Source organism: Condylura cristata, unplaced genomic scaffold (assembly GCF_000260355.1).
Source record: "Condylura cristata isolate star-nosed mole 26May11 unplaced genomic scaffold, ConCri1.0 scaffold00010, whole genome shotgun sequence".
Lineage (NCBI taxonomy): Eukaryota > Metazoa > Chordata > Mammalia > Eulipotyphla > Talpidae > Condylura > Condylura cristata.
The window spans coordinates 38,547,070-38,572,821 of NW_004567111.1; the positions used below are offsets into that span (position 1 = coordinate 38,547,070).

Here is a 25,752-nt window from a genome sequence, read left to right on the forward strand (position 1 = left end):
TCCTCTTAAATTGCATGGCTCTTCTGTTATAAGAGAGTCGGTGAATTGTTTTGATGAAAACTTTCCAGTTTTAACTGGCACTAATTGTAAGATTATACATCTCTTAAAATGTTGCATCTTTAATGCAAAAGGAAATAAATAGGATAATTAAAGCGATTAGAATATTGACTATAATCATATGCTTTTAAATGTTTTGTAATAAGAGTAGCATTAACAATCTAAAAAAAAATTTATTTAAATGGCTCCAAATAAGAATATAAGATGTGAAGGACATTTCTAAGTGCTTTAAATTTAAGAATGGATATCATTACATCCTTCCTTCCAGTTTCAGGATGTATTTTTTATTTCATAATTTTCTCCTAAAAAATATGGTAACAGGCTGACAATGGCAATAAAATAGTAATGGGCAGGCAACCCAGAGGAAAACAGAAATTAATCAAGTTAAAGTTACAGGATGAAAAACAATTCAAAGACCTTTCATGAGCTCATAAGAGTCTCCTGCTCTGTACTCTCCTGAAGAACCTTCATCCCATAATGCCAGAAATGGCAAGTTTGTCAGTGCCACCAATTTCGTTGGTTCCAGAAATACTATTTCAGCATTTACATTTCACTTCATTTATGGTCAGTGCTTAGCCCTTGAATACAACTTGACTCAGTTTACTTCTTAGGGATGGGCTCTGCTGGTAATAAGACTGTATTTGTGAATCATCAGTTCAAATACTGGAGAAAGGTAGCTTTGGGCCACCTCGGGTTCTGTGTTGATGCACTTGCATCTGATCATGAAAGGACTGCTTATTAGAGCAGTCCCTCCAAGGGAACTTGAAAGGACTCAAGCCTACAAGTTATGTTTATAAACAAATGCTACATTGTTCAACAGAGCAGACATTTGCATAGCTGTTCTGCTTTTGATGTGTTCTCAATTCAAAAAGGGAAATCAGAAAAAAACAGTATTTGGCACTAACTTGGAAACTAAGCACTCGGAGCATGTTTGAAAACTGGTCTGACATGAGGAACCTTTGTTTCTACATGTGCACGACTGGCTGCCCTAGATACTAATGTTAGAAGATAATCTGGCCAATGTTTACTAGTCTCAGGTAATGGTAAACAGAGATGTCAAGTGGAAAGAAAATATATAGAGATATACATACAGATATATTTGTGTGTGTGTATCTCAAAATAAGGGCCAAATAATGCCTTAGGGAAAAGAGGAAATTCTAGTATATTCCTTGTAGCATCATTTGAAACAAATACTTCTTAATCTTGCTTAACTGAAAAATTAATGTGATTACTATATAGATGCCCATTGAGTTTTGCTTTTTTTTGGGCAAAATGTAACATCACATTCTGAAGTCACATATTGGGTTCCTTTTTTTTTTTTTTTAAGAACTGGGGTACAGACCAGAGGCACAGGAGCAGTGAGAGGATTCACCAAAGACAGAGTGGGGAGCAGAACAGGCTGACTGTCAGAACAATGCTGAGGAGAGCAGCGGGTGGGTCAGGTGAGGTCTGCCTCGCCATGTGGGTCACCTCCAGGGTGAGGATAAAACTCATGCTGAAGTGGTTTTAGCTTTTTAGTGCTGTGCTTTAACCTGCTGCGCCACCAGAGAGGGCCCACATATTGGGTTCCTTTTAATTCTCAGCGGTTCATCCAATAAAACTACAATGGACACAGTTACCCGTCATATAATTTTTGATTCTGATATGTCAATATGTTTTTATTTTTATTCATCTCAAAGTATTTTCTAATTTCCTATATGATTTCTTCTTTGACTTCTTGGTTACTTAAGAGTGTGTTCAATTTCTGCATATTTGTGAATTTTCCAGTTTTCCTTCTGTTAATTGATTTCATTCCATTATGACTGAAAAAGATACTTTTTTGTGGGTTCAGTCTTTTTAAATTTATTGAGACTTGTTTTGTAGCTAGCAATATGGTGTATTCTGGAGTATATTACATGTGCTCTTGAGAAGAATAAATTCTACTACCACTGAATTCTTTGTATTATTCTTAGACTAGAACACTTCCCTATAGCTTATAAATCTCAACATGAACGGACTCTAGCCAGTTTCTCTGATGTTATCTTCCTCTACGATTCTCCTACTTCTTGTTCAGAAAATAATTTTATTTACTGATTCATTAACTTAATGTTTTAATATGATGATAAACATGCATCTTGTAATAGCAATGTAGAACAATTGCTATATTTATCTTCATGAAAAGTTTAAAAATATATAGAGAAAGCTTATACTTATGTGACCATAGCAGCATTGCTTGTAATTACCAAAAATTAGAGACACCTATTACCTGATAAATGTATGAACAATTGTGACATATGCATTAAAAAAACATTAATGAGTCATCAAAAAGAATGAAAGTCTCAGACATGCTACAATAGGGTGAATCTTGAAAAGATTCTAAGTGAAAGAACTTCGACACAAAAGACCACATAATATATGACTTCATGTATTTGAAATACCCAGAATCCAGAATAAGCAGATTCATTGAGATAGAAAACAGATTAGAGTTTGCCAGGCAGTAGGGAAAAGAAGGAAAGGATTGCATAATAAATATGGGGCTTCTTGAGGGGTGATGAAAATATTTTGGAATTAGTGATGATGATTGCACAACATTGTGAATGTACTCAGTGTCCCTAATGATAAATTTTATATTATGTCTATTTTACCACAATAAAAAATACAGTTCAGTTTAAACATATATTTTAAAATGCAGTAAAAATACTTACTTTGGAGTAAATTTCTATCAATTATTGAAAAAAACACAAATTCTAAGACCAAAGGCTAAAATGAAAAATACTAAATGAAGGAGGCTCACTCTAACATCTATTCAGTGTCAGAGTGTTTGGTATAAAATGGAGGAAAAAATCTACTATTTTGTTTATTGGCAGCGTCTTTTATAGTACATCTGGAATTCATATATTTAGTCTTACCCCATAGACATTTTTGTTTAACCAGTTTAGATTAACTAGATAAAGCTTACACCCGAGAATTATATTCTTGCCTCAGTTAAGATTGCAAAGAACTCTGTTAGTGTTTTTTTTATTATTATTATTAAAAAGTATAGCTAGAAGTAGATTCATCAGGTTCTAATTTTGTTCAATCTTTATATAACATGGGCTTTTTGTTAGTGGTGGTGGTGTTGGAAGAACACAGAAAAAATAGCTTTTTGATATAAAGACAGTATTTGAGTGAAAATTATTAGAAAATGTCAAATATATTTATACTCCAACCTGTCACTTGATTTTCATGTGCCATAATATGTTCATCAAGTAAAAATGCTCATATTTCCAGTTAAGTTGGGGTTTCCAAAGTATTATTTTTATGTGCTAAGCTCTTTACTGAAAACACTGGAAACCCAGAAAGAAACCATAATTTATTTATGTTGTGTTCTTCCCTAATAATTTTATACTCATCAAACTAAACCATATAGACCTTTAAAATAACACATAAAATCATTTTTTAAAATTATGTATTCTTTTTCATTGCAATAAAATGCAATAACTTCTTTGGGGATATGAAAAGACTGAAATTATGAAACTATATTTGTATTTTTAAATTTATATTATATGTTAGCTGATTCTGTAGAATTTATTGTTCTATACAAAATTTGAGGATTCTTCACATTATATTTTTTTCCTCTAAAGGAGTTGAAAGAGCATAGACTAATTTACCCTAAAAACACATTCAAGTCTAGATCAACCATGTAATGGTTGCTTGAAATGAATATATATATACATATATATATTTATTTATTTATTTATTTATAGATAAGTAGAGACTTCTACTATAAAGGATTATTGTTACACTTAGAAAGTAAGGGGTGGGCCCTCCCTGGTGGTGCAGCGGGTTAAAGCACAGCACTGAGAATCTAAAGCCACTCTGCATGAGTTTGATACCCCCCTGCTCCAGAGGTGACCACATGGCGTGGCAGACCTCTCCTGACCCACCCGCTACTTCCCTCAACAGTGTACTTCATCGATCTGCCTGATCTGTTCCCCACTCTGTCTCTGGTGAAGCCTCTCACCGCCCCTGAGCCTCTGGCCTGTACCCCAGTTCTGTATGCACAAATAAATAAATATTAAAAAAAAAAAGTAAGTAAGGGGCTAGCCCATTGTAGAAGTTTGGCATGTGGTAGCCATGATATTATTGATGATTTTAAGTACTTTAAAATGATTATGGTTTCCTCTAACTCACAGTTCTTTACATGCTCATGTTATTTTCTCCATAACTCTGAACAGTGCTGGGGAGGGCATAAGTAAGAATATAAGGTTAACATGCCTAAATTAATAAAATTCACATAGTAATCAATTCCTGGAATTGACACCAAAGCAGCTTTCATTGGAAGAGGTGATTGACTTCTCAAAGATCTCTCCTTTTCTAGTTTCTTTGGTAATTTATTATAAATAAGCCTCCATTATAAGTGTAGTTATAGTTAACTAGTTAATCAAGATTACATATAACTAAAATCAGATCCCATTGTGTTGAATCCATGGAATGCTAATTAAAACTGATTCAACAAGGCTAAATTTTCGTTTCATATTTACTTTGAGGTGTTATATACAATAATTCTTTGAGTCCTCTGTATTGATAAATCTAAGCAACCCTTGTTATTTCAGCCTTTGTCAGACTAATATTATGTAAAATGAGTACTTACAAATGAAGCCTTTATTTTCCCCCTGCAGTTTCCATCTATACTATCCACATAGCCAGAGGTAGAAGGATATAAGACACACATAGTTGACATATCTCATTGACTGGCCAATTTCCCACTAAATCAGATTTTTTGTAATAGTGAGGATTTTCTAGTTTCTTTCACAGACATTCACTCATTCCATCATTTATGAAATATTTGCCAGTCACAAACTGTTTTCCCAGAAGTCTTGTAGGTATTGTAATAAGCAAAACTGACAAAAATCCTTGATTTTGTGGAACTAATCTTTTAGTCAGTAAAATGTAATTGGTTAGAGTAAAGGTTAATTTGCTATATAAAAGAGCTTCCAATATATTTTCACCTAAGTAAGATAGATATTCCCTTCTTCAGTTCTGTGACAGCCCACCCAGGTCCTACTACAGGAACCCCACCAGATGTCATTCAGAGGCCACTGGCACTTTGCTAGTCTTTGGACATCTTCCTGGGACCAAGACTGGGCCACTGCTCAGCCAGCTTGCAGCTCATAGCAAGAAATTTGCTCTTAAGATACTACACAGATACTACATTCTGCACATCCCTCCCACTTTCCATTGACGCTCATTTAGATAGATCAAAACACCTGTCTGCAAAAGTGGTGGAAAGTGTGATCTTTTGCTGAGCCAAGCTTAAACCCAAGTCAGGTGGGTGTATTTGGGAATACAGAATAGCATCTCTCACTCCAATAGAGAAAAAAAACCGTGAACAGAACAAACCAGGCAGGAAAAGAAAGCAGGAGTGAGGATAGGAAGCTTTGGGATAAGACTGCAATTTTAGAGTTTGGTGGAGAAGCACCACTGAGTAGGGGACTTTTGAGGAGGGACCTACAAGAGCTGGGGTCCGTGTATCAAGCTGAGGAAAAGCATTGCAAACAGAGATAATGACAAGCTGGAAATGTTATTGGTGTCATGGGTACAATAGAGAGCTCATTTTTGGGACATGTTGAATTTAAGATGCATTTCCAGTCTACTAAAGATATTTAGTAGGCTGTTGGAAATAGGAGTCATGTTCAGGAAGGTAGCTTGCACTGGAAATTCAAATTTCAGAGTAGTAAATATAGCATTCTACTTAACCTAATTATTTACTGTAAAGGCCTAGTCAGTTCTGTAAGTAGAAGTCAGCCAGACCACAGAAAAACCATGGGACTTCTTAAAATAGATTTGTGCAGGTGTGTGTGTAAGCTAGTTCTGCAGGCACGCATCTTCCTAAGAGATCTTGGCCCCTCCTAGTGGATCTCGGGGTCTGAATAATAAACCATGTTTAATCCTCTCTGTGAGGAAGCCAAGATCCAGAGAGGTGCAAAATCTCATTCATAGCCAGGGCTGAAAGCAGTGAGAGCCGGATTTTGGAGGCCTGTTCCCTTCCTCCCAAGCAAGCCCTTCCTCACAGGGCCCTTTGTTCGGAATGTACTCTGGGAAGAAGGATCTTTTGTTTAGCACATTTTTAAACATAACCTGTTAGGTAGTTGAAGTGGTTAAGCAAGTAAGTGATCATTAGAAAGAGGAGTTATGGTTATCCAAAGGAGGTGGGCCTGAATAGCTAGGAAGAATGCACACACAAGCTTCTAGAAGCTGTCTTTCCATATTTTCCCACTTCCATAAAGTTTTCCCCTCCTCTTCTGACAAGGCACAGCTACAAGCATGCTTGTACATACACTGACATACAAACATCATAAGCCCGCCCCACAAGGCACTGAACACTCAGGGCAGCTGAGTCTATGTGGAATGGGCTTCACGCAGCCTCGAATGGGTCTGCTGCTGAGAAAGTCCCATGATCTCTGGTGACCTGGCTGATGTCTCTCTCCATGAGCATGACCTTCACATAAACAGTTACCACCTAAATAGTTACCTGGCAGAAAGTTTCACTGTCTTGGAAGCTACCGGCATCCACCCAGCAGGGATCAAAGGTTCGGAGAGCCTGATTCCAGTTCTCACGGTGTCTCCATTTTGCAGTGTCCTTGAACAAGTTACACAAAGTCTTGTTTTACTTATCTATCAAGTAAGAGTCGATCAATGAACTTTCACCAGTGTGCCTCACTGATCTGAGTGTGTAATCACTGCAGGCGTGTGAGTGACACGCAGGCTTGGAAGCACCATGGCCCCACAGAGGCGAGCGTCCATATTTCACTCAGCTCTCTGGCTGGTAAATGAGTTCCTAACTTCCAACATCTGAGGTGTTTCTGCCAGATTCCAATCACACAAACCTCTCCAACATCTCACCTCTTCAGCTATATTCTGGAGCTCTTCGGGGCTTGTCATTTTACATTTGCACTGCTGTAGATGACAATTATACCTAAGAATAACAAACCCATTTCCTATAAAAAAGAAGATATTTTGCTGCATTCTCATGAACTTGTGCATATCACAAGAATCAAGGCTGTGGTTTCCAGAATCTGACTTTCTCTGGGAATACTCTGAAGAGCTGTTGACGTTAACAAGATGCCTTTTATTAATAGTATCAAAGCTTGAGGGGTAAAATATGCAATTTTCTTCTTTATCTTAAAATGCTACTGCCTGGGATAGATAGAGAAAGAGCTGACTGGGTGTTCTTTTCTTTAAAACTGATGTTATCATGGCAACTCAATACCACTGACATTACAGTATTTCTACCTTACCTTGGAGACACATGTCTTAACAAGACTTATGATTCGCTTGGGGGAAATAAACCCTGAGTCACAAACCATCCAATTAAAAATAACCTCCCCCACCCCCCATGTGAGGGTACTTTTTGCTTACTTATAAGAAGCAGTTACAATTATATGAAGGCAAATAAGCTAACACTTTATAGAAAGACTTAACAATAAGCATGCAAAGGACTCTAATCTCAATTCTACTTTAACCTGAAATCCCTATTCTTAGTGAGGCTTTTCTGATTTTTGAATAGTATATTGATGACCTTAATAATTTTAGCATATCAATAGGAACTTTGAGATCTTCAACTCAAATATATATTACGTATCATTTTCATGGCTGCTTTTGCTAAAACCTAACATTGAGTTAAGGCTAAGTCACTTTTCTCACAAATGTAAATGAGGTGGCAGTTTTCCACAGCTTCACCATTTGGTCCAAATAAGTCATACTTTTCTCTCCCAAGAAACTTCCTTTTCAATGTAGCCTACTATTTCACCTGCGTAGGATGTAAATTCCTATACAGTTATTTGTCAGTGTTTTTACAGCTGCCTGTATTCATATTATCCTTTTGGGAATTTGTCCACTGAGAATATTTCAGATTGAAATTAAATCTTTATCAGGTTAGGGATGTAATTTGTTTAACATACTATGTGATGAACATTTAATATGTGCTACTTGACGACAGTATGCCTATATAGTTAATGGATAAAATATTTCTTATGAATGCTGGGCATTTTTAGAAACCAATATCCTTTAAAAATCTGTAATTGATTTTTTATTCCTATGCACTCAAGGTTGAGGCATATAGCTGATGTGTCTCTCCAGGTGGCAAGAAGAAACTTATTAATGTGGCCCAGAATCATTGAGCCTGGAATTGCTGGTGTTCCTGAACATAAAATTATGTTTCTCTCAGGCAACAAAGAGCTGGAGGTGCCTTGGGGGAAGGGGGCGGGGAGTACCCTCTGAGCAAAGGCCGTGAGAAAAATTAAAGGAGCAACCCAGGGTTACCTCAATCAGGGGGCAGTCACCCAAAGGAAGAGAAGATATAATTTCCCCTCTATTTAGGTTGCACTATCTTTCATATCCTTTTTGAGACCGAGTGAGATGTGATGACTCCACCGAATACCCATTTCTGATATAAATGAGTTTATTCATCCCAGCACCCCAGACATAATTAAGGTGCTAGCAACAAGCATCATCATTCCAACAGCTGATGATTTTAGAGCACTGAGTGCAGGGTCAGCTCTGAGTGCTTTACAGGAGAACACTGTCGCTCTCTCAGCAGCAAACCTAGCAGCACGTAGTTACCTTCATCAGACACATGTGGGTGTGAGACTCAGCAAGGCTGAGTAATTGACTCAAGCTTTCCCTGTTAGAGGTTGACTGGGCCTGTGGGTTCTTGAGTCTCTGTTTGCCTCTAAAATAGAATCTTTTTTTTTCCACAGCAATACAAACCATCTCCAAAACTCAGTGTGTAGTTAGTTCAGCAACTTAACAGCTAAGGTATTAAGAAATGTTTACTGTCTCAGAAATTGGGGGTCTACTCTAAGGTCACTGAAAGCTCTAATTCCTCGTTTTTCCTTAAAATTGCCCCCCAGATGCAAATCACAGTTCAATTGGCTGTAAAATGTAGATAGTCTACTTCCAATTAAATGGCAAGTATTAAGTATCTACTGTGTACTAAACACTGTGCCAACATACTGAAGAGACAGATAAAGATGAGAAATTTGGGGCTTCCCTAGTGGTGTAGGGCTTAAAGTCTCAGTGCTATCAAGCTATCACCAGCTGCTGCAGCAGAGTTCAATTCCCGGCCAGGATGCTGACCCACATAGAGTGCAGCAGACCTCTCTCTTCTCGCCACTGCTGCTCTCTGCACAGTGTATCAGTAGAGCCACCTGTTCTGCTCCCCACTCTGTCTCTTTGAATCCCCTCACGCCCTGAACCTTTGGCCTACTCCCCTGTTCTTGTATGCATAAATCCATAAAAATATTTTTTAAAAAAATGGGAAATACAAGCTTACAATTTCAGTCTAGTGGTTGGAAAAGCACATTCCTGCATCACAGTTTGTTGAGGGTTGTGTGTCCATAGTGTTGTGGAAACAGGATCGGCACATGCCACACATTTGGGGTGGGAGAGTATTATTAAGGCTAAGAGAGAAGTGTGTGCCATCTTATGTGGGGTGCCATTTGGTTTCCTGGGGTTTTATTTATAATTTATGTAAACCATTGCTAAGGTACTGCCAACTTTTGTGCAAGCACGGCATCTCTTAAGCAGTTTGAGAGGGTGCTCACTCTATTCCTGTGGTTCTCAGGTACCAGCAAGGTCAACCTTGTGAAGATCCCATCCACAGCCTCCAGCCCTCGGGACACAGCCCTGGCTGCGGTTATCTGCAGTGCCCTGGCCACTGTCCTGCTGGCCCTGCTAATTCTCTGCATCATCTATTGCAAGAGACAGTTCATGGAGAAAAAACCCAGCTGTGAGTCTTAATCTCTTTTTCTTAGCAATTTGGCAAAGGGTGTTTATCATCATTGTTACTTGGTTGTTCATAAGAGACTCGACTAAGCCTAGAACCAGGAAGCTGTGAGAGGGATAAAGGGAAGATGGGTTTCACAGTTGTCTAGGCCCAAAAGGCACAGAAGGGGAACTGAGGGATGGTACCACTTTATCGAGACATTAGGAAGGCAGTGATGTTCCCAAGCCAGAAAGCAAATGTAAACATCATGCTAAGTTCTGGTAACAAAAATAACCTACCTTTTGAGCTTTCTTGACAAATTATTTCTTGTCTATGCTTTTGGTAAAAAGAAATATTTTAAAAGTTAATTGCTTTTTTTTTTTTTTTTTTTGGTAAAATTACAAAGACTCTTTTAGAGAAGAATTGTGTTCACTGACAGAATTCTCCTCCCATCCTTAGGGTCTCTGAGAGCACATGACATTCAGTACAACGGTTCTGAACTGTCATGTTTTGACAGACCTGGGCTCAGCGAAGCTACACCCAGACCATGTTGCCAATACCACCGGGACTCAGCCCAGACCTGCGGTAAGTTTGGCGAGTTAAGGGTCCATCAGGGGAGCCACAGGAACATAGACATGGAAGCTGAAAAGACATGTCTCTGTTCATTCCACAGCTAGGGTAGGTCTCTAGTGAAAGCGAATCTTATTATTCTACACTGTCTCCTGATCAACTAAGTATCTCAAGTCTCTTTAAGTACTAAAAAGCAAGTAAGTAGCTCATTAAAATTCTAGAATTTTCCAGCACCTATTAGGCAAGTCTACCTTTCTTCCTTTCGGTCAGTTGATTTTAAATAATATCAGTGTTTTACAGAACATAAACTTGTATCCTTTCTTTGTCTGGTGGATTCAAAATGAATATTAGTGTGTTCATTATTCATCTTAATGTCATTTTTGGATTTCCTAAAGAGGGCAGTGGAAAATCTATGGAAGAGTTCTCCACAAGCCATAATTGCTTCTTGGTTTATTGGAAAGATGAAAGTTTAGGGAGAGAGGTAATTCAGATGGAAATTGGGCAAAATTGGACAGACCAATACTAACTTCCTTGCCACTTATTTGTATTCATCAACACAGGTTTCTGTGCTTACACTCCCCACCCTCTGCCCACTGCAATGATTTCACCTCCTTTGGGAAGTAAAATCCCGTATGACTACAATGCCTCCTAGATGTTTGCCCAACTACACCTCAGGCTACAGTTGTCTTAGTACCGTTGGGGGAAAAAATGCCAACGCACCATTTTTTTCTTTTTCCAATTCTTTGCTTTAAATTAAATGCATCCCAGTAGGATTGAAATATCCTTTTGGAGTTGTCCAATCATTCTAAGAAATTTCAGGATTCTATTATTTGATCTAATATTTCATGTGTAGACTAACAAGTTTCAGAAGCATTATTTTTCTATTGATCATTACCATTCTCTATTTTGGGGCAAGAGTAAAATATTGGACTTTCTGTGATATGTGGCTCTTCTTTTGCCTTTAGCTGTGTAGATAATAGACCCTCACAACAGTAACTGATCGTAAATTTGTGATCCAAGATGTCCAAGTGTTATTTCCCAGATCTATACTGTGACACTGCTCTAGAATCACAGTGAACAAGATAATTTGAGATAGGAACACAAATTTTAAATGTAATGATGTCTGCTTTATCTTAACTTCTATATGAAAAGAGAGATTAAATATATATGTGGCCTTGGTGCAGAGCCTCTGAGAGGGCATCATACGAATGCCTAGGTTCAGTATAGTTTATCATTTAAGTCACGTCCTCCTTCATGTCAGTACGTTTTTTTCTTTTAATCTTTTTATTTCAACATAATTTCAGACTTATAAAAATGTTGAAAGAATAAGACCCAGAAATCTCCTAAATATTAGTATAGTAGCATCTTACCTCATTCCCAAGTTTGCTTTATCACACGCACAGACACACACACACACACTTTTTTTCATATCATTTGCATATATACTGTCCCTCATTCCCTTAATACTTCAGTGTTTGTTTCTCAAGAGCAAAACCATTCTCTTACATAACAACATAGAAATTAAAAGATGGATATCTATTAAAAACTGTCACTCAAAGGAGCATACGTCATTTTTAAGGGCAATGGTGAACTGGTGTTAAATAGAAACTTCTGGGGGGATGGTGGGAGGGAAGGTGGAATGAACAAACATTTTGCTTCATGTGCCGCTGGCTTTTCTAGGGCCTGTGCATTTGATTCCATCCTTGTGCTGTGATGAGGCCTGTAGTGTTGACCGAATGACCCTGGGCTGCAGGGTACATTCCAAGGCCACTCTCCAGGAGAGGTAACTGGGTGCTTTTAATCCATTTAATTTCATATTCCCTTTTGTAAGTAAAATATCCTTTGTAAGAACTAGGTAAGTCACAGTTACTAGTATTCAATGCAACAGTCTTATATTTTATACCCTTTTAATATTGTTTGTCCTATATTCATGATTTATGACAAATATATCCTCTGTAAGTAATTATTAACATGATATACTTACAGATTTTAGAATAGGATTCAAAGAAACTCAATTAAGACCCATGAAACAGCAGATTTTAGGCACTGGATTAGCCTAACTCTATTGACTGGATGTGATTCCATGTGTAGGTAGGTATGAAAATAGTCTTAGAGGGAATGTTGTAACTGAATTTGTGATATTGAAAACAAGTTTATAACAACAGGAAGCCCTAGAATTCTGATTTGATAAATTGCTATTTCATCTAGAAAATGTAAAAATATAATTGAAATGTTACTTACTAGTACTGTTTTGTCCCATGGGATACTTAAAGATCTTTTGAATATTTGTTCAGACATGCAGGTCCAGTGGGGGAGATGATGCCGAGTTTCTTTGTGTCCTTTACAAGGTCCGTCTGTGGCGAGTTTTCAGATGCTTGGCCTCTGATGCAAAATCCCACTTGTGATGATGACATCTCTTTTTGTGACTCTTACCCTGAACTCACTGGAGAAGATATTAATTCTCTCATTCCAGAAAATGAAAGCTCAACTTCCTTGGATTCAAACAGTAGTCAGGATTTGGTTGATGGAGCTATTCTAATTCAAGCTCATTCTGAAAATTTTACAAAAACAACTGTTTGCTCTAGACATAACAACTCACAGAGAGAAACAACATTATCTCAGGATACTCTAACTACTAGAAGCCAGCTAGATCAAGAAAGAGGTGATATCGTTAACCTAACCACTCAAACATCCATCCAGGTAAGGCAATGAGGATTTCACTGCAGACATACAGCACTGACTGTATGGAATGGAATTCTATTCTGACTTTAATGTGGGGAGCCTGATGAGAAGTTTTTTCCATCTTTCACACCTTCTGTGTTATAGGGGAAGAACATTTCAAGAATGTTTTTTCTTCCTACCATCATACCTTACAGTCCTGTGCTTTTCTCCCTTTCCACTCCCTTTACACCTTAGAACATTTCATAGTGTTTATTAATGTCTGGTAGTTCTTGTAAGTATCTACTTCATCCAGTTGCCCACTATGTAAATATCCAGTATTTGTTTTTGTCTTTCTGACTTGCTTTACTACACATAATTCTCTCTATCTCCTTCCCTTTTGCTAAAATGACTGCATTTCATGTTTCCTTATGGATAAATTGTATTCCATGGTGTGGCTATACTATATCCTCCTGATACAGTCAAATATTGATGGACATTTAGGTCCTGAATGCTTTCATTCTCTTTAAATTCAACTCCGTAGCACAGCACCCCCAGCTCCATTCCTCAGTAAGAGAGATGAGTTAGTTGTGGGAGTACCTTGTAAAAAAATCCTAAGCTTCATTTTCCTTGTGATATTCTTATGCCCAACATGTAATGCACTTCCTTCCTTGTCAGGTTAATTAGAATTTAGATCTCCCAAACCTGCTCTGGTCCCTCCTTGCCCTTTCACTGTTACTTTCTAAATTGCTCAGCTCAGATTTAGTGATCAGTTAAGTTGGATTGGAAATAATCACTTGTTATCTGGTACCAAGTGAGGCTTATCACCCGATTAGATAGAAAGATTTAAAGTCTGGTTTCGGTGGGCGGTGGCAAATGCCAGGAAGGTTGGCTTCCTGCCTGGCTGCAAGTAGGGGGCAGAGACAAAAATAACTGGGCTCCAGCTCTGATTTTTCCTCTCTGCTAGGATATGGCATTTGCTGACAGATATTTCTTTAATGTAAGCACATATACTATCAGTTATGTTTTTTTCTGGGAGAGAGATACTACTTTTGAGAATAACTGGCAAAGTTGTAGCAACAGGTCCCCCAAAACTCTGCTCTACACAGACAGCATAGCTCACTGCTGTCCTTCCCTGCTACTGAAGATGCTGGCATGAGCTCAGGTAGACCTCCATCTCACCAGATGCAAGACTGTCTCAAGATATAGATTGATAGATAGAACACTATTTTTTAACTACCCAAACTACCAACACTATTTTTTAACTACCCACATTATATGAGATGATAGGTGCTAAGTACACTTATTACAATAATTACACAATACATGTCGATCAAGCCAATATGTTATATACCTTAAACTCACATAGTAATAAGTGTCAATTATATCTCAAAGAAATTGGAAAAATATAAAGAGAATGTATAGGAAATTCTATGCAGAAAACATTATTGGCTTTGGAAATTGTTTCTTTTCCTCAAAATAAAGGAAAATAAGACATATAAAGAGAGGAAAGTCAGTAGCTGGGAAAAATTGTTTGATCTTGCTTATTTGAGTCATCCCATGATTTTTATACCCTTCATTATAATAATAAGATTTCAGAGTTAGCCTCATTAATTGTAGATCTTCAGAATGGACTGTGACCACAGAACTTCAGGACAGAGGACTCTTGGGACCTGAGAGCAGGAAATAGGCCCTACGCTATAGGCGAGGGGATACGGAAACAGGACAGTAGTGTCTTGACTCTTAAAACTTCACTACAGGCCCTCCCTGGTGGCGCAGCGGGTTGGAGCACAGCACTGAGAATCTGAAGCCACTTCCGCATGAGTTCGATCCCCGCCTGCCGCCTGCCCGGAGGAGACCACATGGCGAGCCAGACCTCTCCTGGCCCGCCCGCTGCTCCCCTCAGCAGTGTACTTTGTAGATCTGCCTGTTCTGTTCCCCCGCTCTGTCTCTGGTGAGGCTTCTCACCGCCCCTGAGCCTCTGGCCTGTACCCCAGTTCTGTATGCACAAATAAATAAATCTTTAAAAAAAAAAAAAAAAAACTTCACTACAAGACATGACATTTCTTTTATGTCAAGTTAATTGATTTTGACCATAAACTACTTGTGTTTCCTCCTCATACCTCTGTTGTTCAAAGAAAATCTGAGTAACCAGAATGATTGCATTAACAACTGACTAGAATCTTTCAGAGTACTGTCAATAAATAGAACTATCACTAATCTTGTTAAAAAAAAAAAACTATCACTAGTCCTAATTGTATAGAATGATATAGCTTGTTCCCAATTTTGTGATGTCAGTTCTCAGATTAAAGACAAACATCTTTTTAGTGAGCTGGAGGTAGGGCTGATGTGCACTATTATCACAGTTATATGAATGTAAAATTTTAGAAACATATTCGTAAATGATATTAGTGTTTAGTGACACTAATTCCTTTCTATGTACAGTTCTTAAGGTAGATGTGATCTACACAATACTTTCAACTCAAATTATTATCAAAATTTATAATATTGATAATATAGAAAAAAATGAGTAAGTTGCACAATGTAATTTACTAATGAAAGTTTTTCATTAGGTTTCCAAAATGTGTTACAATTATCACATAAAAATGATTAAAATGATTATTCCCATTTTCTCCCTATAATTAAAAACATGAATAATATCTTGAATCCATCTTGAAATTTAATATTTTCCAGATTATTAGCACTTTCTCTTTAGCTACATTTACTGAATATATGAAATTTAGTGAATGAATCTTAATTTTCAAAAGGAAATATACGGACTCTTCTTTATTTCAAGGGTCAGTAATTAATTATCTTTTATTTTTAATTTATTAGCTTCCAAAAATTGATCCAAACTTCCCCTTAACAGTAATTCTGCAAAGTAAAGCATATGCTTCACATAAGTATTTGATTCCAGTAATCACAATTATGAATCAAAGTAAAGGGTTCTAGATCTTTTAGTTCATGACATGTTAGCTTGGTTTCCTGGCACAGACTCACTCATAGTCAGGAAAGCACTGTTCGGAAGATATAAAAGAGCAACTACAAATATAGCAGCCCCCACCCCTTTTTAAAAAATCATATAATAGTTTGTTTTTGCATCATTTTGTGCCTTTTTCCATCTCAGTTGTAATCCTCGCGGGCTTCCCATCACTAAATCACCTGTGTGCCATCATCATAATCCAGTGCACTTCCCCTCATAAATTTCTGATCCTATTCCTCACTCCACCCTTGTAAAATGTCTCTGGTATGTATAGTTGTTCGTTGTTATTATTATTTTCTCCCTTCATCCTTTATGCTACTGCTATGAGTGAAACCATCTGGTATTTTTCCTATTATTTCAGGCTTATTTCACTAAACATGATCCTTTCCAGCTCCATACATGTTGCTAGCAGCCCCTTTTTATTAATATATATATATATATAATATTATTTTTAATGAAATGTTTAACTTCTACCCAGACATTCATTTTAAGTTTTTTATTTTCAGGTTTTTAAACTCTATTCATTCTTTCTTAGCCCTCCCTGTTTTATTGAGATGTAACTGACATTCTATAAATCTAAGGTGTACAGTGTGATGGCTAACAGCACTTTTGTCTTTACCTATAGTGCGATTCAGATTTGTAATGCTTGCTGTATTTGTTTTTGAAAATTTTTTATGCAGTAGTTTTCTAGTGGGTGGTTTAAGACCACCCAGACTCATGATGATAATTATGTTTCAGGATAATGCAAGTAGGTATAAAAGTCTTCCTTAGTAAAGCATAGCTCAAATTTAATAAAATTTTCCTTGTTTGCAACCTCCCTAGAAAACGGAACACAACTAAAATACTTAACCATTTGCTAAGATGTTTGGGAGAATAAAGCCGCCTGTCTACTTACAGGAAATGCTGTATTGGAGAATGTATTTTTTTTTTTAAGATTTATTTATTCATACAGAACTGGGGTACAGGCCAGAGATGCAGAGGGTGAGAGGATTCACCAGGGACAGAGTGGGGAGCAGAACAGGCAGATCGACCAAGTACACTGCTAAGGGGAGTAGCGGGGGGGGTCAGAAGAGGTCTGCCATGCCATGTGGATCTCCTCCGGGGCAGGCAGAGATTGAACTCATGCGGAAGTGACTTAAGCTTTTTAGTGCAGTGCTTTAACCCACTGTGCCACCAGGGAGGGCGGAGAATGTATTTTAACTGACAAGTTTAACAGCAATGTGGACTAATGGAAAGAATGATAGAAAAGATATGACAAGATTGAATTTTTGTTTCTCTATTGAAATCTCTATTTTTTTTCTTATTGTTAAAATGAGTATAATTTTCCTCCCACCATAGCATCAATATGAATATTGTCACAGTAACTGATGAACGTATTTGATACAACTATCTCCTAGTAATGAGACTACCTCAGAAGCATCTATTTCTAGATCATCTCATTAGATGTAGAGAAAGAGATTTTTTTCCTATAAATTATCTGCTTTGTCACCAATGCAAAATTAGTGATAAATAAGTTAATGAAAGATTACTGCACAAATGAAGGCTTTTTCACTCACAGTAAGGTGCATGCAGTTAATGTTGGGTCCTCCCTGAAGAGAGGTCACTGTATTTTTGTGATAAGAACAAATCTAAGGAGTCTACTTTCCTGAGAAGCTTTCCCCTAAGGAGAGATATCATTGTAAGAGAAATCTTATTCCCATACTACTAACCTTTCTCTAGTAGTTTACCTGAAGTTTTAAATTCAAAGACTAAGAGTGGCACTATTCATTCATTATCTTTGTTCACTTGAAGAAGAGATTAAAGAATTCTAAGCTTTTTACCTACAAATGCTATAAAGGAGTATAACACAGAAAAAAAACTTTAAATATTTGAATGAGAGTGAAAATCAGCAAAAGAATTGCTTGTCAATGCATTTTGTTTGCAAATAATGAGTAACTGTGAGTTGCTAAGAAATCTGTAGTTTATCCTGAGTTCACAGGTATGTGGGAATTTGAACACTGAGCTCCTTGACCATATGTTATGAAATGCATACTACTAGCAACACTTACAGTGATTCTTTTGCAATTGCAGTTTTAGTGTGTATTGTCTTTAAAGTTTTCCTTTTTTTTTTTTTTAAGGAAGCTTAAAGGACTTGCATGGACCCCCAAAGGGCACGCACTCCTCCACTTAAGCTTATGGACTGAGCACAGTCTGGACCTTGCATGGCTTCTGGGGAAAAAAATAAATCTGAACCAAACTGATGACATTTTAAGCCTTTCATCCAGTTGCTTCTGAGCCAGATCAGCTGTAAGCTGAAACCTCAAGGAATAACAGGAAGACTCCAAGCACTTGTGATACTTTGCATCTTTCCTAATATGAAGCTTCCAAACTGTGTGGCTTTGAAGACTAATGGGTCAAGTCTGTAGCCTTTGAAATAATGGACACAGAGCAAGAAACAGAAGTGGTCCGTGCTTATTTTCATGTGAATGTGACTTTATAAGACCGAAGAACCATACTGTAAATTTTCATTTATCTTATTTCCAGATATAATTTCATATAGCTGATAGTCCTAGGAAAAGTCAAAGTAAGATTAGTTACCTTAGTTTTTTGGAGAATGGATTCAAACTGAATGCTTTTTCATCCTCTAAGCTAATTAGCTAGGTGGTTAGAATTGGCTTCAGGCTGCCCGCCTAAATCTTGGGTTTAGAAGATGAAATTAACTGAATCAGAAATGAACAACTGTTTTCCAGAATCAACATTTCTGTTCTCGGCTACTGTCTCATGAGCACCTGCTGGTAGTTAGAGGACCTGGTAGTGAGAGGGGCTCGAGTTAGGAGATTATGGTGGGGAAAGAGCCATAAATTACTCTGACTTAAAAATCACTGTGCATGTCCTAGAGACATGTATACAAAGATTTGCATATTTATGTGAAAATCAGTCGATCTGAAACAATTTGTTATTTCCATCCCTGTGTTTGAACTTAGAAGATCCAGAATTCCTCTTTTACAGCAGTGTATTTATAAAAAATAATGATCCTTTATTTACACTGTAGTTTATACTAAAGGCTTCGGAAAAGACGGCATATCAGGTTCCCCTACTACTGAAATAGAACAGCGTTTAGGTGAACGGGCTGTAACTGTTCCAGTGAAGTTTGACCAGGATACTGCAATGTTCCCTTTGATCATATAAGTTTTGTTATCACAAAAATCTTGTAATTTAACCAGATGACTTAAATGTAAGTGTGTGGTGTTTCTATAAAAGCTCCCCATCCCTTACCACCTCCTTTCCACCTTCATATTTATGCACTAGTATTATCTCTAAAGCAGGGACAGAAATGAACCTAGTTCAATCATGTATCAAGGGATGGCTCATTCACTCTGAATCTTTATGCCCTGGATTGTGGTGTGGTTGCTTGAACCTACATGATCAGATCTGCCCTTTGTCTTTTAACTGACTAGTATTACGTTTTGTCCCATTTGCACTTTAAAAGCAATAGAGTTTTTGAACATCAGTGTGGTATAGTACACTAAGATTTTTTTTTTTTTTTTTGGAATTGCTCTGCCCAAATCAGTATCTGTTACTTAACATGTTAAACTAAATATTAGAAATCTCTTTTTTAACTTCCCTCCCTTTCTAATGAGCTCTTTTTCTTATTGCTGGAACTAACTCTCCCTGCCCATATTTTTAAGTTCCTATACATGTATATGTGCTTGCTTGTGTTTGCTATTTAATATGACCTCAGTTCCTTTAACTGAAATTGGAAATTACAGTGTCTCATGGTACAATCTTTTGGGTCTACCTAGTGCTAGTCACAACTTATTGACATTTTCTTTTTTCTTTTCCTTAATAGTTTTAAACTCTCCTACTTAACTATTAGGAGAATTGCCTTTAGGAAACACATGTAAAATGTTTAGGGTTTGACCATAAGATGTTTATGAAAATGGAACAGTTTCCTTGAGTGGCTTCACTATATGTCATTGTTTGCCATCTGATCGTTTTTATTATGACAGAGAGCTGATCAAAGTAGAGGTCATGGTTGTCCCCCTTTTTGTAACCCAGATATATTTTCCATATGTAAAGCCCTCATTAACTTCAAAGACAAACACTGTGGTGGGAAGAAGACTCTGTTTTGTTTTGTTTTGTTTCAACTGATTTCCTTTTAACTGAGGCAATGTTGGTTTACAATCCTGTATGTTTAAGGGATTCAGTTTTACAGTTCTTCAAATGTATGTTACCACACCACACCCACTACCAAAATAGCAGTAACCTTCATCATAGTCCACTGGGAGAATTGAGACTTGGCCAACTATCCTGAAACATCACTTTTGATCAGTTAGAGGAATGTTTAGAGTTAAATGTTGATTTCATTTTGATATAGTTGATAATACATTTGAAAAATTCTGGGTCATTTTTATCAAGATGAAGACATTTACCACCACTTACTATGAATACATGCCCTAATACTATAATCTACTCTCTCTGGAGGAAAATATTCAGTTTCCATTTCACATTGCTGGAATACCCTCTAGCACTTAAATAAATACAACTGCAGGAGTGCTTGTACAGGAAATCACCATCAGGTAATAATATGCCTGGGAGTATATAATCAGTGTGACTTTTAAGGTTGCAGAAACTCAGCAAGGATGTAGAAACAAACACTTATAAAGGCCTGGGTTTTATAATGTTGTGTATATGGAATATATTGTTTCAAATATAGACTTTTCTACCTAGCTACAGTGTTGTTACTAGGTTAAGCACTATTGTTTGTGCTAATAAAAAAATAACAAGAGAAAAGAAAAAGAAAAAAAAATCCACCAATGCTTTAAGGTAGTTGGCTTGAATCAATTTAGATTTCATATTACTATTTTGCATACTGGAATTTATAAAAGTGTAAATGTTTGTTTTCTTATACAAATAGTTTTGTAATATCTTTTTATATTTGTGAATAAAACTGTTACCTGGCATTCTTATTTATATGTCCAGTAAGAAAATGATTGATGATGTGAATACAGCTGTTTTCCCCTCTTAGTCTCCATGTGAGGGTCTCACTAGTTCCAGTCCTGCTGTTACAACCCTCTCTCTTCACTCAAATATTGTAAGTGAGATCTGAAATCCTAATTAGTGAAATGATTCTATTTCTCAAGCAGGTCAAACTACTGAAAAATTCTCTGCGTTATTTGAGAAGCTTTGGTAATCAAGATTTTTTTAATGAGTTATTGTTTCCTTCACTGTATGACGAAGACAGAAGGTACTAATCTTCATTCTTTTCAGAGGTCAATAGGGTGTTCTCTTGTGAAGAATGGTCTAAAATATGAAGAAATTTCCATAGAGCAGCACTGGTCACTGTAAATGTTTATTTTTTTCCTTCCTAGCTTAATTCCTTCCCTGCCCACCCCATCCCCACATAAGAAAAGCTTTTAAAGCTATTATTAGAGACAGAGAGAGGGCTTTAAACTTCCTGGGAAAAGTGAGTTCTTCTAAAGTGACACCATATTCTCTCAGCTGGTTAGTAGTGTTAAATGACACCATGGGTTCCATGAGGGAAAGTCATTAGCTTCTTTCCCCTTCCCTACCCCCATCCACTGGTCCCTCTATTTATTTAGACTTTTCCAGTGTCTTTGGAAACTGGCTGACTTTATAGTTATCATCAGCTCCCTAAGAAAAGTAACTTAAGTCTATGTGGTTCTAACAGGAAATCTGAAGTATTCCATTGTCCATAAATGACATTTTCAATATTATTGCTATTATTAAGGCTGTTTGCAGCTGGCTTCTTGTCATTCTGAATTTGTTTATTTGTCCCATTTTTCCATGAGAAGGTAAAATATTTCGTATATTTAAAAACTATTGGCATCCAATTCAGTGTGTAAATACAGCTTGGATTTATCATTCAGTATCTTGAAACTAAACAGTAGCCTAAGGATTTCCAAAATTTTCTCTAATATCTAAGACATTTCAGTTAAAAACTCTTAATGATTCTAGAGTGGTTACCATACTAAATCAAGTTAGCAATTCACAGTAACATTGCTTAGGTCAGATTTCAGCCCCAGGAAGGCTTCTAAACAGGCTGGGGTCAGGTCCTTTCATAAACCACCAGAGGCATTTGAATTAGTGTGATTTATGGCTGCCTTCAAAGTTGTCTTTCCAAAAGAGTTGAATTTTAAAAAGTTAATCAGCGAAACCACTTTCACTGGAAGCATGGTGGTCTTCTGAAACAGGATTCAATTATTAGTCTATAAAGAGAGAGTTCTTTTTATCATAATTTCTTATGTCAGTAACATTAAGATAGAATGTTAGATGGCATTCTTTACTTAAGATAGAAAGCTATGTTCTGTAGATGTTGTTTGCGGTTGAATCTTTAGTAGCTAGCGTAACTACAAAGATATTTTCCTTACCTTGGTTGAATATTTAGAGTAAACAGAAGATCCACAGAACACTACTTTAATAGCAAGCTAGGCAGAGAGCTTCCACACAGCCGGACACATCACACATCAGGTGAGTTTTGAAGGCAGGGTTCCAGAAGATACCTTCTCTCAGTTTATAAATTACTACCCATAATTGTGGATTTTGAATGTCCTTTGAATAATGCCTGATAGACATTATCTGAGGACTTTGGTGGTTAATTTTATGTGGCAACTCGAATGGACCAGAGTGCCAGGTATTTGGTCAAACACTAGTCTAGATGTTTTTTATATGAAGTTAGCATTTAAATCAGTAGACTTTAAGTACAGATGACGTCTCTTCATAATGTAGGGGCTTCATCCAATCAGCTAAAGACTTAAAAGAGTGAGACTCCCTAATTTAAAAAAAAAAAAAAAGGAATTCTGCCTCTTTTGAAGTCCCATGGCTCTTTGATAAATTACAATCCTGGCCTTCCAGGTCCCTTCTAATGTGAACTCTGTCCACTGTCAATCACTGTACACAGTTTTCCACTGGCCCCCTTCTCTGCTAGCCCTGGGCATTTCTATTTCTTTCCTTTGACTATGATGGCTGATTCAGTCATCCAACAACTTCATCTCAGGTATAACCTTTCAGTTCAGGAAAGAAAATTTCCCTGACCATCCTATCTAAAATGCTAACATCCTTGTTACACACTCATTGCTTAATTTATTTTCCCCCCACTACTCAGATTTTACTAATGTGCAATGTTTAGTTGTCTATTCATTACCTGTCTCCTAATATAATGATTAAGCTAATAAAGTTTCAGTGCTAGATTATGATATGTTATAAAGTATATGCTTAATGAATAATTGCTCATCAAATGATTACATGTGTAATCAAGTGATTACATGCATCTGTGTAACTTACTGAGTTGTCAACTTACTGTAGGTTCCCCCGACTGAAGACATATTTATTTTTGACCTTTGTTTACATTTTCCTAAATGGGCTCAACATCAGACATCTTTCTTATACTTGAGGATGACCACTTGATTTATCAGACTCATAGGGATTGAGTTGAGAACAGGGCATGGATTTATGCAGAGATTGCATAATGTAATGGTTAAAAGCTTGGACTCTGAAGTCAGATAGACTGAAATGAATCCTACCTAACATGTAACAACTCTGTGAACCTGCCAATGTTGCTTAGTCTACTGGACTACCTGGTTCTCCCATTCCCATGGAGACAGTAACTCTCTCTATCTCATTGTTCAGTTGTAAGAAGTAAATAAGAACTTAATGCATTAAAAACTCAGCATTAACGTTCAATAATTTCCATTATTATTGCCCATATCCTTCCAGGTTGCCACGGATGATTGTCCAAATGTATAAGAAGGGAGGCAATAGTTGGATAAAAATGGATACAACAAAAATAGAGGCCAGATTCTAATCTGAGTTCTGCCACTAACCAGCTGATTGAGCTTGGGCACATCACTTCTCTGGGCCTCATTTTTATTATCCTGTAAAATAAAGGAGTCTCATGTCCTTAGCTCTTTCAGGGCAGCAGCTGTTCGAGTGACAGCACACCTCCCACACACACCCCAGGCAGCAAAAGTGGCACCTGAGTGCTTTCCCCAGACACTATACACTGAACATTCACCCTGTTCTCCTGCTTTCACAATATGTTAATTTTATTTTGGGTTTTATATCCTGTTTGGTGTGATTTGGTAAGTTAATTTAGGAGCCTGGGAATGGTCAAGACTTTTTTCATATGAATGGAAGTTGTTTCATTGAATTATACCTTTCAACTTAAGAAATATTTAATAAGAACATCTACTTCCAGATGGAGGAGGGGGGATGCCTTTCTCTATTGAAGTCTATTTGCAGTGATAAAGGAGCCTCTGAAGAAAGAAACAAAGAGGGAAGGACAAGACAAGACATTTGAAAAAAGAAAAAACAAAAACGCTGCTGGCCTGTCACTCACGAAAATACCTTACAAGGGGAAAGCAATCATCATGAGCAAGAAGCAGCAGGCATAACAAAGGTAAGATCAGGTCTCTAAAAATTTGCCACCCTAAAGCCACAGTTTGGAAGAGAATATGGAAGAAATCTTGTTATATGATTGAAGAAATAAAAAAATTATTTAAAAAACAGATTTGGAAAATAAACAAATGGAGTTTTTAAAAATGGAAAAAAATAATAATCAAAATGTAAAGCACATTAGATGACTTAAAAACAGAATAAACATGATTGAGAAGGAAATTAGTGGGTGCTCACCTGGATATAAGGAAATGGAAGGACTACATGATGAATGCATGAAAAATAGAATGAGAAAATATAATTTATAACTTAAAAAAATCCAGAAAGAAAGAATGTAAGTGAGGGAAAGAAAATGGAAATAACATTCTCCAGGACCAAGCGTGTCTATCAATAGCATCACCCTCAACCCAAGTGAGCAAACACTCTGCCCTGGGCCCATACCTCTGGGAACCCAGTGCTTTGGAGTGCCTTCCTGGCCATTTTCTACACCTCCTTCCAAGAAACAGTCTGGGCAGGACTGGACAGTGTTGGGACAGAGTGCCCAGAGCCTGGCACGGGGCCTGTGTGGCCCTCTGCCTTGTTTCTTCCCTTGAAGGCTCTGGCTTATGAGGACTGTGGGATGCCCTCAAGGACTAAGAGTCTTACTCCTCTGGGTCTTTCTGAGCCCCTGAGCCCCTTGTGTCTCACTGACCAAAGCAGATCTTCTTTCTTAGAATCATGTGTGATCAAGTTGACAGAAGGATGCTGATATGCTGACTTTGGTGACTCAAATGGTCTATATGGACAAGGACCCCACAAAAAGTATTTGCTGGGGCCCAACAGATCCTATTATGTGTCCAAAATAATATGTTCGTAGTAATTGATGCCCATGATTAAAACCATTATCTTGCAGCTGTGGACCAAAAAAACAAAAACAGAGAGTGTCTTTAAAACAATTTGAGAAGACAAACAATTGTGTACAAAGGAAAAACAGCCACCCTAGCCCAGAGCCCACCACAACAGAGGGCAGATGGCTTGGGAACCATATTTTTAAAATGCTAAAGGAAACTAGCAGCCAAGAATTCCGCACCCAGTTTTTATATCTCATTTAAATGCAAGGGCAAAATAATGACATCTTAAGAAATTATTAATGACATCTGTAACAGAATTTTCTATTATAGAACCACTTAGGAACCAGATTTTTATTTAATAAAAAGGAAATTAATCTGGATAGAAAGTAGGCAGTAAATGAAACAATGGTGAGCAAATTAATAAAAATAAAGTTTGGGGCAAGTCAATATGAATTTGTTGCATAAAACAACAATGAAAATTATTGCAATAGAAAGTTGGGGAAAAAATGGGTATTTTATTGTCTTAATTTTGG

At 37.1% G+C, this 25,752-nt stretch overlaps 1 protein-coding gene across 2 annotated transcripts in view; it reads left to right on the plus strand.

Annotated features, from left to right (window-relative positions):
- TNFRSF19 (tumor necrosis factor receptor superfamily, member 19) overlaps nucleotides 1-18,476 on the plus strand; it is a 67,669-nt gene extending 49,193 nt beyond the window's left edge. The window contains exons 6-10 of one of the 2 annotated variants that reach the window (XM_012723336.1): nucleotides 9,644-9,808; nucleotides 10,244-10,369; nucleotides 12,035-12,137; nucleotides 12,649-13,054; nucleotides 18,113-18,476. In XM_012723336.1, the coding sequence (XP_012578790.1) occupies nucleotides 9,644-9,808; nucleotides 10,244-10,369; nucleotides 12,035-12,137; nucleotides 12,649-13,054; nucleotides 18,113-18,121 (809 nt within the window). In that variant the 3' untranslated portion in view covers nucleotides 18,122-18,476. The remainder of the gene's footprint in view (nucleotides 1-9,643; nucleotides 9,809-10,243; nucleotides 10,370-12,034; nucleotides 12,138-12,648; nucleotides 13,055-18,112) is intronic. The other variant, XM_012723337.1, reaches the window with a different exon arrangement.
- Nucleotides 18,477-25,752: the final 7,276 nt, after the last annotated feature.